The 19,015-nt window shown below is 40.9% G+C and overlaps 1 protein-coding gene across 5 annotated transcripts in view; it reads right to left on the bottom strand.

The window, feature by feature from the left end:
• NBEA (neurobeachin) overlaps positions 1–19,015 on the bottom strand; it is an 858,254-nt gene that overhangs the window by 240,221 nt on the left and 599,018 nt on the right. For all 5 annotated transcript variants that reach the window (XM_048847621.2, XM_048847613.2, XM_048847638.2 and 2 more), the window contains one exon: positions 17,693–17,836. In XM_048847621.2, the coding sequence (XP_048703578.1) occupies positions 17,693–17,836 (144 nt within the window). The remainder of the gene's footprint in view (positions 1–17,692; positions 17,837–19,015) is intronic.

Genomic DNA, 19,015 nt, shown 5'->3' with positions numbered 1-19,015 from the left:
AACTTCCATTCAATGATACATCTTAAAAAGCTAAGGCCAGCTTATAGTACAATGTAAATTCAGCATCCATTAAACAGTGTTACTAACAGATTTCAACACACACTAGTATTGACAAACTTGTTGATTGTAAATATAACGAGATTCTAAATTTGACTACTGTGCTTTCTTCTTATCTCTTAATCACCAGTAAACATCAGTTTAATCCTGCCTCCGCACTACAACCCACTAGTGTTTGTCCTTGCCTGCTAACTGACATTTTTTATATTAAGGGTGAGGAAAATTTTATGGTGTTTCTTTTTAATGGACATTATCAAACTGAACAGATAGACTCCAAATTCTAAAATTTGACCCAAGTTTTTTTCCATTTTTGCAGTATTCATGTACTTTAAAAAAATAAAGAACTGCTTTTTATGGCAACAATGAAACAATTTCAGCAGCTCAGCTCTCATGAGTAGTGTCATAACAACAAACAAATGTATTTGCATGAAGGGTAAAAAAAAATTGAATAAAAAAGGTTTAAATATTTCTATAGTGAATGACAAACAGCAAGTAAATAATCTTATTTCAATTATAAAAAATACTTAGCATCTCTTTGAAACATGATGGGACAAATGCTTCCATACGGTGTATATGTATGTAGCTCCTATTTCAGTGAGAGCCACATGCATACATCCGAAGGAAGATTTTTGTCTGAATTATATATCTTCTGGGTATTGTTTAGAGAGAAATGTAAAAGAATGCTATTTTTTCTCTGAAAATGTTGTGCTTTACGATATTCATAGAAGTATTGTCCTGTTTGTATTGTTCAAAATATGGTGTAAGGCATCCATGATATAAGGTTTGATCCAGCTCCCATTTAAGTCGATGGAAAAACTCCATGATTTGATGGTGCAGGATCAAGCTATTGATGAATGAGGTCCTAGAACAGGGAAAATACATTATGAAAACATGCCGAACCATGCACCTGTTGGTAACTGTCCATCACCTGACAAAACTCATGGCTGCAGACCCAGGGATGAGCACTGATCCTCCATTACCCAAGGAAGTATGAAGGCCATCCAAAAGCTATGTAATGGATATTCTGCTGGGTTTGATGGTATTCCACCCAAGCTGCTCAAAGGTGCCTTGGAACCAGTGAACATCAGCCTGCATCAACTATTGTTAAAAGTGTGGGCAACAGAAAGTATGCTGAATGGATACCCTCTAGCTTCTGGGTGAGCTGCACCAAGAATTTAATTGCTTGCTTCATGTAGCATATACCAACATCAAACAGGCTTTTGATCTGGTCATCAGGGCAGCACTTTGGCTTGCACTGAAGTAACTGGCATTCCAGATGTTCTGCTAAATCTGGTGTATGATCTTTACACTGGTACCTGTGCAAGAGTGTGCACCGGTTTGTGGCTTTTGCTGTGTTTCTACACAACCTCACTATTCTCACCCCGGCACTATTCTGTTGAGCTATCAACTGGTTATTAGGACTTGCCACTCCACATGTTGGAATCAAGATTGTCCAAGGAGTGTTCACCAACCATGACTACACTGATGACACTGCCCTGCTTGTGGAGACATAAGAGAATTTCAGCCTTGCCCTCAAGGTCTCCAATATGCCACCTAAACTATGGGATTAAAGTCTCATGGCAGAAGATCAAATTTCAGAATCTTTGGGGTGGGCCAGCAGACCCTCCAATGCACAAAGGGATGAGTATCATGGAGAGCACTGTTGAGTTCATCTATCTAAGCTGCAAACAGAGTTCAAATGCTCATAGCAAACCTGATGTTTTTCGAGGAACAGGTCTCACCGCCACCTGCATGAAGTCCAGGTCTTGCTTATGGATGCAAAAATATTTTCATTGAAACCATGGGCGGCGGGTGAACCAGCCATTGGGACAGGCTAGCTACCGGCCCCTTCCCTTCTTCCCAAGGCCCCTCCCCCTCTCCTTCTGCCCCTTCTCCACCACCGGAGCCCAGATCACCTCCACTGCGGCCGCTAGCTCCCCTGCCCGAGCCCTGGGCCACCCGAACACCCCCAGAGCCCACAGCCCCAGAGCGCCAGGCAGGCGGGGCTCAGCCTCCCCCAGTCTATGATACCCACTGCCCATGGCTGAGACAAAGTTCAGGATCTATCAAATCTTTCTATTATCTGCACTGCTAGATGGCTAAGAACCTGGATCTTCTTATAGACAGACATGGAGCGGCTAGAAATTCCATATGTGCTGCCAGCACCAAATCCTGAGCATAAAGTGGTTTGACTTTGTGCAAAATTTCAGAATCTCACAGAGATCTGACCTTCCCTCAATCACTCATTATATTCAAAAGCAGCATTGCATGCTTGTCAGCCATGTCACCAGAATGGACAAAAACACCCCAGACACATCAGGCTCTAGAACTCTCTAATGATTCGCGAAGGGTTGTGTGCCCTGACTCCACCTGGTTCTGCCCATGCAGCTGTCTCAGAGATTCGTGGATTTGCAGGATTGTGCCAGATCTGAGAACTTCACGACAAGATGCCTGGTGCAGCACCTTCAACCATGGTCACTCTGGCTAGCGCAGTGGTTCTCAGTAGACTGTGTGTGTTTGATGATCATGCCTATTGTGTGCTGGGCTCACTTCAGTCAAGCACTTTTTCCCCACCATAGCGGAAACAACCAATGGCCTGTCTAAAGGACCACCACTTCAACAATTTATGGGGCCAAGCTGAAGTATGTTTTGTCCCACTGATGCAGTTAAAGCATGGTTCCAATTTGTGTGTAGATGAGATCTTAACAATGTCCTTGAACTGAGCAAAAGCCTTGAACAGTTCACATGGACTTAGCACAGTTCAGGGACATGGTTAAGATTCTGTTTCAACTGCTGCCAGATGATCCTGTATCAGTGATTGCCAGGACTGTACTTAATCATTTGCATCTGGCCAGAAGCTTGTAACTATTCAAGATTTGGAGCTCGCTGTCATGATTCATGCATTTATCACCCCGAGATTAGACTAATACAGTGTGCTTTGCATGAAACTTCACCTTCAAACCCTACGGAGACTGAGGCTGGGACAAAAAAGAGCAGCTTGCTCGTTGAGCAGTATGACACCAATGTTCCATGCTGACTGCTGGCTTCCAGGGAGAGTTGAGGATGTTGTTTTTGAACTTGAAAGCCGTAAATGATCTGGGATCTACCTATCTGAGAAACAACTTCTCTTTTTTTGTGATACTATTACAATTCTCTGTGAGGAATAATAAAAGATGCTCATCAAAAAGTGACAAGGAAAAACTTCACCTGTGTCTGGGAAAAGGGAGCATGGCAGCCAAGGTGGCATTATGCTACATGGCAACCTGCCCTGGATCAGAAACTGAGTCTAACAACAAATGGACACAGGATCAAAGACCTAACATACCATGTGGCAATAACTTTGATGGGTTGTACCTGCTTCTGAAGAGCTATCTGTGGAGTCTGTCTTTTACTTTGGCAACAGTAGTATAGCTTGTCATGCCAATACATTTACTGAATTGAATCAAATTGTGAGGACTTCAACTTTGGAGTTGTGAAAGAGCCCATTCCACTACCTTCAGGCCATGTGCAAGCTTCTTATTTCCTCCAGTTGTGAAGAAAGAAAGGGTAAGATGGCAGAGGGATAGTAAGCTCAGGGAGTGTGGGGTAATTTGACTGCTTACTTGCTGTGTGCATGTTGAATTTTGGGGGAGGAAATAAGCTGTAGAATGTGTATGTTATATATTATGTACATGTTTGTAAAAGGTGTCCAGGGTATAGTAGAGTCACTATTTCAAATTTATTTTAAATGGAAAAAGTTGTAAAAGGGCACACCATTTTCCCGTGGCAGACTAACTTTAGGGGACTGTCCATGCAGCAGATGAAACTTTACTGACAGTTGTTTTTGAACACAGTTGATGCTTGCATGATTTCCTTGACCAGAGAGAACAAAGATTTTGTTGGAGACCTGTTGCAGGCAGACTGTGCTGCTACCTCCTTGACTACTTTGTATAAAACAATGTTCAGAAAGAAATTCCTGTGCATACTGGTCAGTAAAACTGCGAATATAGTAACTTAACTACTGTTTAAACACAATTGTTGCTAGCATAATTTCAGATTTAGGTCACAGCCCTGCAATCTAATCTGTGTAGGTAGATTCCTACACCTGCATGGAGCCCAATGAAGTTGTTGGGGCATTGCCTGTGCAGATCAGAGTGCATGAGGCAAGGCTATAGTTTGGATAGGGCCTAGATCAGGGATTGGCAACCTTTGGCACACGGCCCATCAGGGAATTCCGCTGGCAGGCCAGGACAGTTTGTTTACCTGCAGTGTCCACAGGTTCAGCCAATCGCGGCTCCCACTGGCAGCAGTTTGCCGTTCCAGGCCAATCGGGGCTGCGGGAAGCGGCGTGGGCCGCGTGCCAAAGGTTGCCAATCCCTGGCCTAGACAATGCAATGACATAATGAGTGCCCTGAGACAGTGATTCTTGGGGAGCTGAGAGGCTTTGCTTGCTCATTTGCAGAGACAGTATTAAAACAACCCTGCACCCATCAGAAGAAGGAGAATGGTGTCCTCTAGAATCCTGGCGATCTACGAAGGATGGGAGAGCCTTAAGGACATGAAAAGCTGTCTCAGTATCCTAACCCTGAAAATAAGCCCAGAGTAGCCGGCTAGTCAGTTGGAAGTCAGGTACAGCAAGAAATCCAGCTGCCATTTTAGGAGTTAGGGAACCCAGCTGCCCAGACATCAGTCCACGAGGGAGCTCAGTATCCAACATGGGTGGATAAGAATACACACTTTTAGGGACAGGGTGGAGGAGAAAGGCATGTTAAGAGGAGCTCTTCAAAGTTGTGCTTGGGAGTTCATTCATATATGACTTTGAAAGGATATTTTGGATAATGTGAAACCAAATTGTTTAAAATGCTGAAATGCCTAAAAATAGGATGTTTCTGAAATTGTTGCTTTTGACATTTTCAATGTAGGAAATGACTATACAGCAGAAGTTCTGTCTGTTTGTGTGTGTGTGTGTTTGTGTAGTTTATGCCTGAATTTAAGTTAAACTCGTGTACACAAATGATTTCCTTCTTTACATGTTGATTTAAGGATCAAAATTTGAATATATAGCTGTCACAGACTGAAAATCTGGCTCAGTAAATTTTCCATATTTGGAACCACAAGACTAAGATGGCTATATGCCCCTACAATAAAGTAAAGGGCCAATGAAAACTCTGGCAGACTAGACTGTAAAGAATGAATGAAGAGATGCAATCTGCACTGGTCAGAGTGAGAAGTTGATGAAACTGAGGAAAGGGGAAATCAAAAGATGTCCTATAGTATTCGTTAAAATTTGTCAAGAGAAAACTATATACAGTGGCTCAACTTACTAGAAGATCTGTATAGTTGAGTCCTTGTAAAGAAAATTCAGTTGCAGATTTTGGGCACAAGAGATGCTCCTGACATTGAATACATTTTAAAATGCATTTCCCTCTCCAAATTCAGTTTACAACTATATAAAAGACAGATTCAGTAAAAATCACACTCAGGTTCTCTACCACCTACGTTTTATTTTTTTAACGAGGCTTTGTAATCTTGCAATTGTATCCCTAGTGTGGAAGCAAGACAGTTTTTACAACAGAATCTGGCCCTATGTAAGGCTCCTAAAATCGTGTCAGAAATGTAAATGAAGCTCTTGTTAGAAATTGTAATTGAAAATATCCCTTAAGGGCTAAATGATTTACTTGTTTATTTAAGATAACGTTACATAGTTTTAATATACTATAACTTTTGGAACTGTTCCAATTTTCTCTCAACAAAAACATTCAAAACCAATTTTCATTGGAAATTGCTCAAAATTGTAATGATTTCTGTGATTGTGACTGAAACGAGACAAACAAGTAATTTTGCATAGGCAACCAAATAGATGTTGGTAACTTTTGCTTGCTATCAATCTTGCCTGGATTTGAACAGATGATCTGGAAATGAAAGGTCCTGTATCTCACTAATACTACTACAAGCTGTCCAATTCCCATGATCCAACTTATTTTTCATAGCCCAGGGCAGGAAGTCAGTGCATCCACTATGGGTATGTCTACACAGCGAATGAAAACCTGCGACTGGCCCATCCCTGCTGACTTTTCCCTCTGCAAATATTTTTGGAGCCTCATCTACTCCCGTCTTTATTTCCTTTCTCTCATTCATGTCCAGATATTAGTCACTATTTAGAGACTGATCAAAAATATTGCCTGGACTACTTTGTCTGTCTGGTCCTAACTGTAAGTTCTGAAAGATTACAAATGCCACATTATGGTGCAGATGACATGTATGCACATCATGGGACAACTCCCATGACTGGAGTACCAGCATTGAGGGGTATAGCTTGTTCTGAAAGGATAGGTATGGGAAAAAAGGGAGAAGTGTTGTGCAGTACATCAAGAATGTATACTCTTGCTCTGAGGTACAAGAGGAAGTGAGGGACAGACCTACTGAGAATCTCTAGGTGAGGATAAGAAGGGAAAAGAACAGTAGCAATGTTATGGTGGGGGTCTGGGGGGTACAGACCATCAAATCAGAAAGAGGAAGTGTTACAAGCAGGTAATAAGATTAGCTAACATACATGAGCTAGTATTAATGGGGGATTTTAACTGCCATGATATCTGTTGGAAGATTAGCACAGCAAAACATAATATGTCCTGCAAATTCTTAGCATGTGTAGGGGGCAACTTTCTGATTCAGAAAGTTGAAGAAACAACTAAGAGATCATCCATTTTGGATCTGGTTTTGACCAACAGGGATGAATTAGTTGCGAATGTGAAGGCGGTTGGAAACTTGGGAGGAAGTGATTATGATTGGATAGAATTCAAGATCCTTTGGAAAGGAGGACATGGGAACAGAAAAACAAGGATGCTGAACATCAGAAAGGTAGATTTTAACCGACTCAGAGAAATACTAAGCAAGGTCCCATGGAAATACCAATTAGGAAGAAAAGGAGTCAACAGGGGCTGGCAGTTCTTAAAAGATGTAATGCTAAAGTTCAACATCAAGCTAGTCTGATGCAGAGGAAAGATAAAAAGAGCCACAGGAGGCCAATGTGGCTGCACACGCAGCTTTTTAGCTATCTAAAACCCCAAAGGGATATATACAGGAAATGGAAGGAGAAGCATATCACCAAGGAAGTATACATGGGAATACTGCAAGCATGTAGGGACATAATCAGGAAAGCCAAGGCAAAGAATGAGTTTCAGCTGGAAAGAAATATTAGAGACACCAAGAAGGGGTTCTTCAAGTATGTCAGACAAAAAAGATTAAGGATGGTGTGGGTCTGCTACTCAATGGAGAAGGTGATCTGGTAATGGAAGATGACAGGAAGGCAGAGCTGCTCAATTCCTACTTTGCGTCAGTCTTCTCACAAAAAATAATATGTGACTGGATGACTGGCAAAGTTATCATAGACAATAAGGGGGAAGAAATGCAGATTGGGGTAAGTTAAGAACACATCACAGATCTTCTGACCAATTTGAATGAATTCAAATCAGCTGGGCCCAATGCTATTCACCCGAGGGTACTGAAGGAATTAACTGAAGAAATCTCAGAGTCATTGGCAATAATATTTAAAAACTCATGGATGAAAGGGGAGGTCCTGGAAAACTGGAGAAGAGCTAACGTAGTGTTCATCTTTAAAAAGGAGGAGCTGGGGAAATATAGACCAGTCAGCTTGATTTCGATACCTGGGAAGCTACTAGAACAATGTATAAAACATTCATAGATTCATAGATATTTAAGTCAGAAGGGACCATTATGATCACCCAGTCTGACCTCCTGCACAACGCAGGCCACAGAATTTCACCCACCACTCCTACAAAAACAAAAACCTTACACCTATATCTGTGCTATTGAAGTCTTCAAATCGTAGTTTAAAGTCCTCAAATCAAGGAGCAGAGAATCCTCCAGCAAGTGACCCGTGCCCCATGCTACAGGGGAAGGCAAAAAACCTCCAGGCCTCTGCCAATCTGCCCTGGAGGAAAATTCCTTCCCGACCCCAAATATGGCGATCAGCTAAACCCTGAGCATATGAGCAAGATTCATCAGCCAGATACTACAGAAAATTCTTTCCTGGGTAACTCGGATCTCACCCCATCTAATAGCCCATCACAGGCCATTGGGCCTATTTACCATGAATATTTAATTACCAAAACCATGTTATCCCATCATACCATCTCCTCCGTAAACTTATCGAGTTTAATCTTAAAGCCAGATAGATCTTTTGCCCCCACTGCTTCCCTTAGAAGGCTATTCCAAAACTTCACTCCTCTGATGGTTAAAAACCTTCGTCTAATTTCTAGTCTAAATTTCCTGGTGGCCAGTTTATATCCATTTCTCCTTGTGTCCACATTGGTACTGAGCTTAAATAATTCCTCTCCCTCTCCGGTATTTATCCCTCTGATATATTTATAGAGAGCAATCATATCTCCCCTCAACCTTCTTTTAGTTAGGCTAAACAAGCCAAGCTCCCTGAGTCTCTTTTCATAAGACAAGTTTTCCATTCCTTGGATCATCCTAGTAGCCCTTCTCTGTACCTGTTCCAGTTTGAATTCATCCTTCTTAAACATGGGAGACCAGAACTGCACACAGTATTCCAGGTGAGGTCTCACCAGTGCCTTGTGTAACGGTACTAAAACCTCCTTATCCCTACTCGAAATACCTCTCCTGATGCATCCCAAGACCGCATTAGCTTTTTTCACAGCCATATCACATTGGCGGCTCATAGTCATCCTATGATCAACCAATACTCCAAGGTCCTTTTCCTCCTCCGTTACTTCTAATTGATGCGTCCCTAGCTTATAACTAAAATTCTTGTTATTAATCCCTAAATGCATGACCTTACACTTCTCACTATTAAATTTCATTCTATTACTATTACTCCAGTTTACAAGGTCATCCAGATCCTCCTGTAGGGTACCCCTGTCCTTCTCTAAATTGGCAATACCTCCCAGCTTTGTATCATCCGCAAACTTTATTAGCACACTCCCACTTTTTGTGCCAAGGTCAGTAATAAAAAGATTAAATAAAATTGGTCCCAAAACCGATCCTTGAGGAACTCCACTGGTAACCTCCCTCCAGCCTGACAATTCACCTTTCAGTAGGACCCGCTGTAGTCTCCCCTTTAACCAATTCCTTATCCACCTTTCAATTTTCCTATTGATCCCCATCTTATGCAATTTAACTAATAATTCCCCATGTGGCACGGTATCAAATGCCTTACTAAAATCTAGGTAAATTAGATCCACTGCGTTTCCTTTGTCTAAAAAATCTGTTATTTTCTCAAAGAAGGAGATCAGGTTGGTTTGGCACGATCTACCTTTTGTAAAACCATGTTGTATTTTGTCCCATTTACCACTGACTTCAATGTCCTTAACTACCTTCTCCTTCAAAATTTTTTCCAAGACCTTGCATACTACAGATGTCAAACTAACAGGCCTATAATTACCCGGATCACTTTTTTTCCCTTTCTTAAAAATAGGAACTATGTTAGCAATTCTCCAATCATATGGTACCACCCCTGAGTTTACAGATTAATTAAAAATTCTTGCTAATGGGCTTGCAATTTCATGTGCCAATTCAATTTTTGAATACCTGGAGAATGAATGGGTGATCACGAGCAGCCAACATGGATTTACCAAGAACTAAGCATGCCAACCCAGCTTGATTTCATTCTTTGACGGGGTAATTGGATTGATGGATGGGAGAATGTGATGGACATAATATACCTGGACTTCACAGGGCTTTTGACACAGTCCCCCTTGACATTCTGATAAGTAAGCAGGAGAAATGGGGGCTTAGCAGAACTATCAAGTCAATACATAATTGGTTAAACAACCACAAACAAAGAGTAACTATTCATTGAATGATGTTGGACTGGAGGGAGGTCTCAAGGGGGGTTTCATGGGGATCTGTCCTGGGTCTGGTGTTGTTTAACCTCTTTATTAATGACCTGGATGTAGGAATAGAGAGCACACTGATCAAGTTTACAGATGACACAAAGCTGGGGGAGGGGAATGTTTGCCAACACTTTGGAGGACAGAGCTAGAATTCAGAGGGATCTTGATAAATTGGAGAACTGGGCTATAGACAACAAAATGAAATTCAGCAAAGACAAAAGTAAGGTGCTACACTTAAGAAAGAAAAATGAAATGCACAAATACATAAAGGGGAAAAACTGGCTTGGGAGCAGCACTGCTGAGAAGGATCTTGGAGTTGTGGTAGCTAACAACTTCAACACGAGTCAGCAATGTGATGCTGTTGCCAAAAAAAAAAAAAAGGGCAACCTAAAATTGCTTTTCGTTTAACAGAGGCATAGAATGCAAGTCACGGGAGGGGATAGTACTGCTCTACTCGGCGCTAGTTAGGCCTCAGCTGGAGTACTGTGTTCAATTTGGGTCACCAATGTATAGAAAGGATGTAGAGAAACTAGAAAGGATCCAGAGGAAAGAGACAAAGATGATCAAAAGGATGGAATGCAAGCCATATGAGCAAAGGCTGAAGAAAGTGGGTATGTTTAGTTCAGAAAAGAAGAGAGCAAGAGAGGATAGGCTAGTGATCTTCAAAGACTTGAAAGACTGCCATAAAAAATGGAGAAAAGTTGTTCTTTTGCCATAGAGGGCAGAACAAGAGGCTTTGGGTTCAACCTACAGCATAGCAGATTTAGATTAAATCTCAGGAAAAATTTACTAATTGTAAAAACAGTAGAACAATGGAACATACTGCCTAGGGAGGTTGTGGAATCTCCTTCACTGAAGGTTTACAAACAGAGGCTGGATAGCTATCTGTCTTGGATGGTTTAGACACAACAAATCCTGCACCTTGGCAATGGGTTAGACTAGATGACCCTTATGGTTCCTTCTAACTCTATTATTTGTGGAACACAGAATCTTTCCAAAGGTTCACCAAGGCCAAATTCTGCCCTCAGATCTGTGCACACAGCTCTTATTGAAGTCAATGGGAATTGTATACATGCAGCAGAGGTCTGAATGTATTCCTAAAACTTTCAGCCCATGTAATCCAAGTGGTTTGAAATTTATTTTAATCTGTTCTCCAGTTTAGCTTGATTTTTTTTAAAAAAAAAAAGGTTGTAAAGACAATACTAATGATCAGTTAATACATATTCCACATTGGAAGTATAAACTTATCATGAAATAACATACCAATCTATTTTTCATTATGAAAAAAATAATTTACTTCGAGTAAAACAAATTATTAGTAAATTTGCATATTTAGACTCCTAAATGAAATCACAACATTAGAAAATGGAAAAGAAAAAAAACAGTAAGGATACAGAAGAGTTAGGGATTATCTCTGAACTACAACTGGTTTGATTGCAATACCATTGATTAACAATTTATTGTTAGAAACTGGCTACAATAGATTGGGCTATCTTAGTCATTAGTTCTCACAAACATGTGACTTGCCTCTTGAAGTGAATGGCCTGGGAAGGAAAAGAGCTAAAATTGAAACAGAAAATGGTAAAATTTTTAATATGTAAATACTAAGAAAATAAAACCAAAAGTTTTTATAATTGACCACACCACAAAATCCTGTTAAAATACTCCTGCAACTGAAAATATTGAGAGTAAACACAAATTTTCTTTGAATCCATCACACACACAAAAATGAAGTAATTCTGTGTGAGCAATGAAATTCACTACATCACTTCTATTAACTAAAACCGAAAACAAATATTCTGAATAGATTAAAACTAAATTATCCTCATTATGACATAGAATACTAGGATTATCTAATGACAAAAAAGATCCAGAATGCAATTATTTAAAAAATATGACGTCATATGTAATTTATAGAAGTATGTTCTACAATGATTTGTGCCGTATGGTTGATGAAAACCTATGAAGGAAAGTCTTTGGAATGAAAGATACTTAAGGTCCACTCATGTGGGCATTTGCAAGATTGGGCCCATAGTCTTTTTCAACTTTCCTTAGAATTTTTCAGTTTTGTTTTAACTTTGCAAATCAAGGTATTACAATATTTATATTTTCTGAGTGAAAAGTTTTCGAACAACTAATATCCCTCTATATTTAGAGTTGCATTGTTTTAATAAAATGTGTTTTTAAAAACTGATTGAGTTAAATGTGTTCAAAACCCTGTGTGGGCACTCTTAATTCTATTTTTACTTGGTTTACATTGATTTAGTTTAACTTAATTCTTTAGTGAGTCAAGCTAAATCAATATAAACCAGGTTTAAATTGAATTCAGAATGTCTACATAGGGTTATGGACCTATTTAAGTAACTGGTTTTTTTAAACTGAGCAAGTTAAACCAGTACGTCTTTGAATACAGACAGGCCTAAGTGTGGTCTTCTCTGAAAAGTAGAAGTAAATGGCATTGTGGAATCCTATATTTACTGTGTTTCAACAACTTCCAGATCAAATGTGTTCAGTTTACAAATAAACATGTTATTTTCAGTGGTAAATCCTGAAAACTGAACCTGAGATCTGAAAGTCAAGCTGGGTTCTTTATTTCTCACTTCACCACCAGTTCTAAAGAATCAACAGACCCAATCTGGTCCTTAATGAGACTTTGTGCAAATCCATAGCCTTCAATGCCTACTTCACAGAGTTAAACTCTTCAGGGCAGGGTCTGTCAGTATTTGTATAGTGCCAAGCACAATGGGGTCCTAGGGTTGTCAACAGTCCCTTATTGCAAGGGACATCCCTTATTTTTTCATCTCTATACAAGATTGGGAGTGGTTGAGTGCTGTAAAAGCAGTAAGAAATACCCCTGGTGAATGTAGGAAAGTACTACTTATTATTATTAATACTAATGATTATGATGATAATAATCATATCAAGAGGAGTAGTGAGCCACAAGTGCTAATAAATCAGCCCCTTATTTTTAAAATACAGTGTTGGCAACCCTAGTCCTCATCATGATAGGTTTCAAATATTACTGTAATATAAATAATAATCATAATAAGGGATTGTTCCTGTACTTTGAACTTTGTACAACTCTGTGCATAGTTAAGAGCTAAGTGAAATTCAGAATTCTTATCCACTGGGAAATTCCTATATTTCAGTATTTGTTTTCATCCCAAATTGGGAGAAAAAAAATTTCAACATTTTTCATGGAATGGAATTCCAAACAAATTCCAATTCAGAAAGTCAAAACATTTCATTTTGACATTTTTGATCAAAACAAAACATTTTGACATTCCCTATGTTAGAATGTTTTGGGTTGTTGAACTGATTTTAAATGCTTCATTTTGAGTCAGTTCAGTATTAAACTGCACTTTCCCGCAGTGGTGCATTACCTCATGGCAGGTGTGGCTTGGAAGTCTGATGTCCCCATTTTCCCTTATGGGCCAGGAGTCCTAGCTAGACTGCATATCTCATAATGCATCCAGAGTCATGGGTCCCACAATGCACCATGAAGCTTGATCAGAGGGAAATCTGAATTGCATTATGGGAGATTTAGTTCTCTGGGGAGCACAGCCAACAGGAGAGAATGGGGGCCCAAATGACAACTCCCATAAAACAATGCACTGACAGGGAAATGTAGTTTAATATTTGGTTGAACGGATTTGAAACAAAACATTTCAGGTTACTTCAGAAAATGAAATATTCTGATGTGTGTCAAACCAGAACACTTAGATTTGGCAGAAACTGCATTTCCCATCAGAAAATCATTTGTATGGACAATTCCCAATCAGCTCTTTCCATAACATATGAACTTATGAAGAGAAAGATAATTTACTCCACTCTTAACTGTGTTTGCTGTGCTAACAGGAATAAAAGGTAGCAAACTTACTTTAGGGTATGTCTACCCTGCAATAAAAGACTTGTGGCTGGTCCTGAATGTAAATGTTCAGTCTTGGGCTGGACCCCTGGCTCTGGGAACCTCTAGATTTGCCAACTTTCTAACTGCAGAAAACCGAACATCCTTGTCCTGCCTCTGCCCCACCCCACGGCTCACTCCATCCCCCTCCCTCCGCTGCTCATTTTCACTGGGCTGGGATGAGAGCTCCGGCTGGTGGTGTGGGGATGAGGGGGCTCTGGGCTGCGGGGGGGAGGGAGGAAGGGGTTTGGAGTGTGGGAGAGGGCTCTGGGCTGTGGCAGGTGGTTGGAGTGAAGGAGGGGAAGGGGACGCAGGCTCTGGAAGGGAGTTTGGGTGTGGGAGAGGGTTCCGGGCTGGGGTAGGGGGTTGGGCTGTGGGGTGGAGGCGAGGAGTTTTGAGTGTGGGAGGGGGCTCTGGGCTGTAGCAGGGGGTTGTGGTGCAGGAGGTGTGGGCTCCAGAAGGGAGTTTGGGTGCAGGAGGGGGTTCCGAGCTGGGGTAGGGGGTTGGGGTGCAGGAGGGGGCTCAGGCCTGGGGGTTGGGGTGTGGGAGGGGGTTCGGGCTCCAGGTGGCGCTTACCTCAAGCAGCTCCCAGGAAGCTGCCACAAGTCTCTCCAGCTCCTAGGTGGAGGGGCGGCCGGGGGGCTCTGCGCGCTGCCACCACCTGCAGGCACTGCCCCCACAGCTCCCATTGGCCACGGTTCCTGACCAATGGAAGCTGCGGAGCTGGCACTTGGGATGGGGGCAGCACGTGGAGCCTCTGTGGTTCCCCCTGAGCTGGAGGGACATGCTGGCCACTTCTTGGGAGCCCTGCTGCGGCCAACCAGACTTTTACGGCCCAGTCAACAGTGATGACCAGAGCCACTAGGATTCCTTTTCGACCAGGTGTTCTGGTTGAAAACTGGACATCTGGCAAACCTAGAACTCTCCCCCTTGTGGGGTCTCATATCCCAGACTCTAGCCCAAGCCCAAATGTCTACACTTTAATTTTACAGCCCCACAGTTACCTCACCTGGGCCAACCATAGATGGTTTCTTGCACTGTAGATATACCCTAAGTCACTAACGCAAGCAGATATGTCTCTGGGTACATTTCGGTGACAGGTGTAGAAAAGGTATAGACAAGGTGTAGAATTTTTACAGAAGAGAACCATACTTCAGTTTTTTCGAATTATAGAAAGAATGACTGGCCTTGCTTCTGTGGGGTCTGCTCTTGGCAGGGCTGTGGGTTATAATTTTTCTCATGCAGAAGAATAGCTAACTGTTGTCTTTTTTATTTAGGTTGCTAGGACTTGTGTTTTGGAATCACCCTGTGAGCATGAAGATCTTTGGAAAATAGCTTTCTTATCCAGTGTAAAATCATGCAGTAAATAATTCTAGGGATTGGAGGAGCTGACACAGCCCCAGGACGATGTTTTCTGACAATTAACTCCTACATTTATTTTCTCTCCACTTCCCTCACCCCACCCCTCCTACCCTTAACTTAGTTTCAAGGATTTGGGTTAGTTTGAGGGTAAAAATGAAATGATGGGAGTTTTTTTGGTTGGTGTGTGCACATGCATGTACTGCTGACGCATTTCTTGCCACTATTTTCATATGGTCAGAAAGCCTCCCCTATAGTACATGGTACAGCAGCATTTGTCCTACTAGAAGTGGCAATTGCAGGAAGGAGACTAACCAGGAGGTAGTAATACTTCTGAAGTCCCTTGATGGTGCAGCTGAGACACTACCTGATATTATACAAGAGGCCAAAGATGATGGGATCCACTTTTTAGAAATGGCACTGACGTGTGTTTGTGACATTCAGATTTACTTATGGAAGTGTCTTGCAAGCATTCAGGCAAATTTCTTTGACATTCCTAAAGCAGATTTCCTGGCAGTGTTTAAGATGTTAATTTTTACCAATATCCATAATCCAGATTTGAATTATATAGGGCAGGGGTTCTCAAACTTCATTGCACTATGACCCTATTCTGCAACAAAAATTACTACTCAGCTCCAGAAGGGAGGACTGAAGCCTCAGCCTGTCTGAGCCCCGCCTCCCTGGGAATGGGCAAAGTCAAAGCCCCAGGGATTCAGCCCCAGACAGGGGGCCTGTAACCTGAATTGTGTCACCCAGGGCTGAAGCCCTCGGGCTTTGGTCCCAGAAGGTCTAAGACAGCACTGTCGACCCCATTAAAATGGGGTTGCGACTCACTTTGGGGTCCCAACCCACAGTTTGAGAACAGCTGATATAGGGAAAGAGCTAAACTCTTAGGGAGGAGGGTCATACTCATCTGCATCTCAGAGACCAGAAACACAGGACCCCCTCTGAAGTGTCAGTTTCTTAAAGAAGGATAGGACCATGAGGCATGCCTTGCATCTCAGTGTTTTGACTAGTAGGGCAGTGTCAAGTATGTACAAGAGCCTACAGTTTGCAGAGGGATTATAGGGACTTTCAAGATGCATAACAGCTTTATCAGATTACCATGCAGGTTCAATCAACATTTCAGTATAGCTAAGTACTGTAGCCTTTAAACCATAGAAATTGTATATAAGTATTTATCTGGGGTGTATGTTAAAGGTGGAGCTTGATAGAGAGGTCTCCGACCTTTCTCTGCTATTAAATGAAACCTACCAAAGGAATCTAGATTAAGCTATCACATTAGTTGTCTAAACTTACTATTTTACCAACGTGAGACAGCAAGGTGTTCAGTGATGGGCACAAAAATGGACATCTCTAAACAGATAAATATTGAATAGCCATACTGACTGTTGATGATTATGTTGTTTATTAGTTGGTCCCAACATGAGTGCTTTTTTATAATTTAATATCAAACCGCTAGACTAACTTCATTCATTATTTTTTGTCATTCATGCATGACCTAATTTCTGACTTCAAATTTCCACTGCCTGTGACATCAGAAGGAAGTACTAGAGTAAGGAGAACTTAACCTTAATCCCAGTGATGTTTCAAGTTTCCTTCAATACATCACAAAATCCACATTTCCCCAGTCATAGCGCAAATTAACAAATATATCTTCCATAGTAAAATTAATCGTTTAATACCCATACCTCATTCCAGACACATTTCTCATATTTTCATTTCACGTGAGACAACACACTGGAGCATGTACTAACTCCCAAAGTGTCATTATTTCAAAGCTCTTCCACAACAAGTAACATGGTGCTTCAATGCAGAACATACAAGAACTCACCGGAACACAATTCTAGGAATAAATTCACCACCACTCCAATGGAATGTGTTGATAAGAAAAGTTCTACTCACTCCCAACTTGCATTCTGACTAACAATGTTCATTCTTTAGTTGCAGCTTCACCCCTTTTCAATCTCTGCTTAGTGCTTGCAGCCAGGAGGCCTCCCCTTTCCCATCCTATTACTGTGGCAGACAGTATATGCTGCTCTACAGTCCCTCTGGTTTCACTGAGAGGTGGCTGCAGGGTAGAGTGCAGGAGCAGAGAGACCTCAACAACCTCCCTTGACGTAATGAGAGAAGTGACTGTGAAAACTGGGAAAATGTAAATACACTGACTTAAAAAAACAAATTCTTTCTTCCTTGTTTCAACTGTTGTGGTCTTCTAGCAATTCAACAAGGTGCAGTAGGAACAATGCCCAGGGCTTTGCTTAACCCACACTGCACTAACAGAAGACCATTGTAGGAGGACTTATAACTTAATTACCACTAGTTACCCCAAATCACAGTAATATAACATCTACTGGACCCAGAATATAAGTAATCTGTTCTCATTGTAATTGTGGGCACTATTAGAAGTCCATTAAATTACTGTCAACACAGGGCACTGGTTACAGAAGTTAGAAGTTAAGATTTTTACATCATCTATTTATTGATACCATGTTAGTGATAAAAAAAAAATTACCTGCAAGGTTGTCAATCTCTTTCTCTTGGAGCAGACTGACAGCATCATCGTCCCCTTCCAGCATGAGCTCGGTTTCTGCATTCTGATTCACCACAGTCTGACTTCGGAAAGTTTTCTTTGACTTTACCACATCTTCTTCAGTGCCTAAATACAAGTTAAAAATATTGTGAACTTAGTTGAGTGTTTATTTTTTGTATAACACGCCAATACATCAACTATAGTACTACCATAAGTCCTGTATATTAAAAAGAAAATAATAACGTTTTTTAAAAGTACTTATTTTAAAAGGTAGAACATTTGAAAGAGATAAATTGTATGAAACTTTTAGCAAGGATTATGGAAAGTGCATCTTCAGTCTGTCTTTCTGAATAAACTGTGACTTTGAAACAGGTTTTGCTTTTTAAATACTCTTTCCTTCTTTTCAATAATTGATATTTTGTTTGTCTTCTATATTTCTCCTTCAGCTTCTCTGAGTGGGGGTGCACGCAGCAGGAGCTGTTCTTTCACTTCTAGAGTCCTGCCTCCCAGTACCTCCCAAATACAGTACTGACCAGTTCCTCTCTGAGTGAAGAGATGCTGTTAGGCATTTGGAACTTCAAGGGTTTCTTCTGATTTGTCTGTAATTATTTCACTAAGTCATAAGCAAAGGAGGGACAGGATGGAGGAGTGAGAAACAAAGAGGAAACATTCAGCATGGGGTAGCAATGAGAAGTGACCACTTCAAGTGTCCAAGAGAGAGACAAAAAAGGAAAGGTGAAAGGGGATGATTTTCTTAAATTAAAAAACAAAACAAAAAAGCCCAGCAAAAATCTTGGTACCAAGAAGACACATACCAATTACAGATTGTGTGTTTCATCCCTTCTTCCCTGTCTACATCCATTTTTGTCTACTTAAATTGGCAGCTTTTCAGAGCATCTTACACTTTAGAGAGGCACATAGTAATTTTATATAGTGCTCAAAAGTGTGCTAACTAATAATAGCTTGGTTTAAATGACAAAATTATAAAGGTGATTAACTCTTCTCAAAACAAATATAGAGATATTAATAAAATTTACTTGAAAGAACTGGAGATGGCTAGTCCAGACAAAGCATGCTTTACTCTGGTACCCTGTACATAACATTGTGAGGCCAGCAAAACAATTCTTTCACAATTTGAGACAAATCATGAGTCTTTTTTTCCCCCAGAGATAACAGACTCATAGCAGTTCTCAATGCCAGTATGCTTTCTGTTACTATCCCCCACTTTTTCACAGGAAAATTAATAAGAAGGTATATATCATATACATCCTCACTTATCTTTATGCATCTCCACCTTGGACTCCT

Source organism: Caretta caretta, chromosome 1, assembly GCF_965140235.1.
Source record: "Caretta caretta isolate rCarCar2 chromosome 1, rCarCar1.hap1, whole genome shotgun sequence".
Lineage (NCBI taxonomy): Eukaryota > Metazoa > Chordata > Testudines > Cheloniidae > Caretta > Caretta caretta.
Note: the sequence above shows the minus strand (reverse complement) of the source record. Positions and strands in the feature narration are given on the sequence as shown.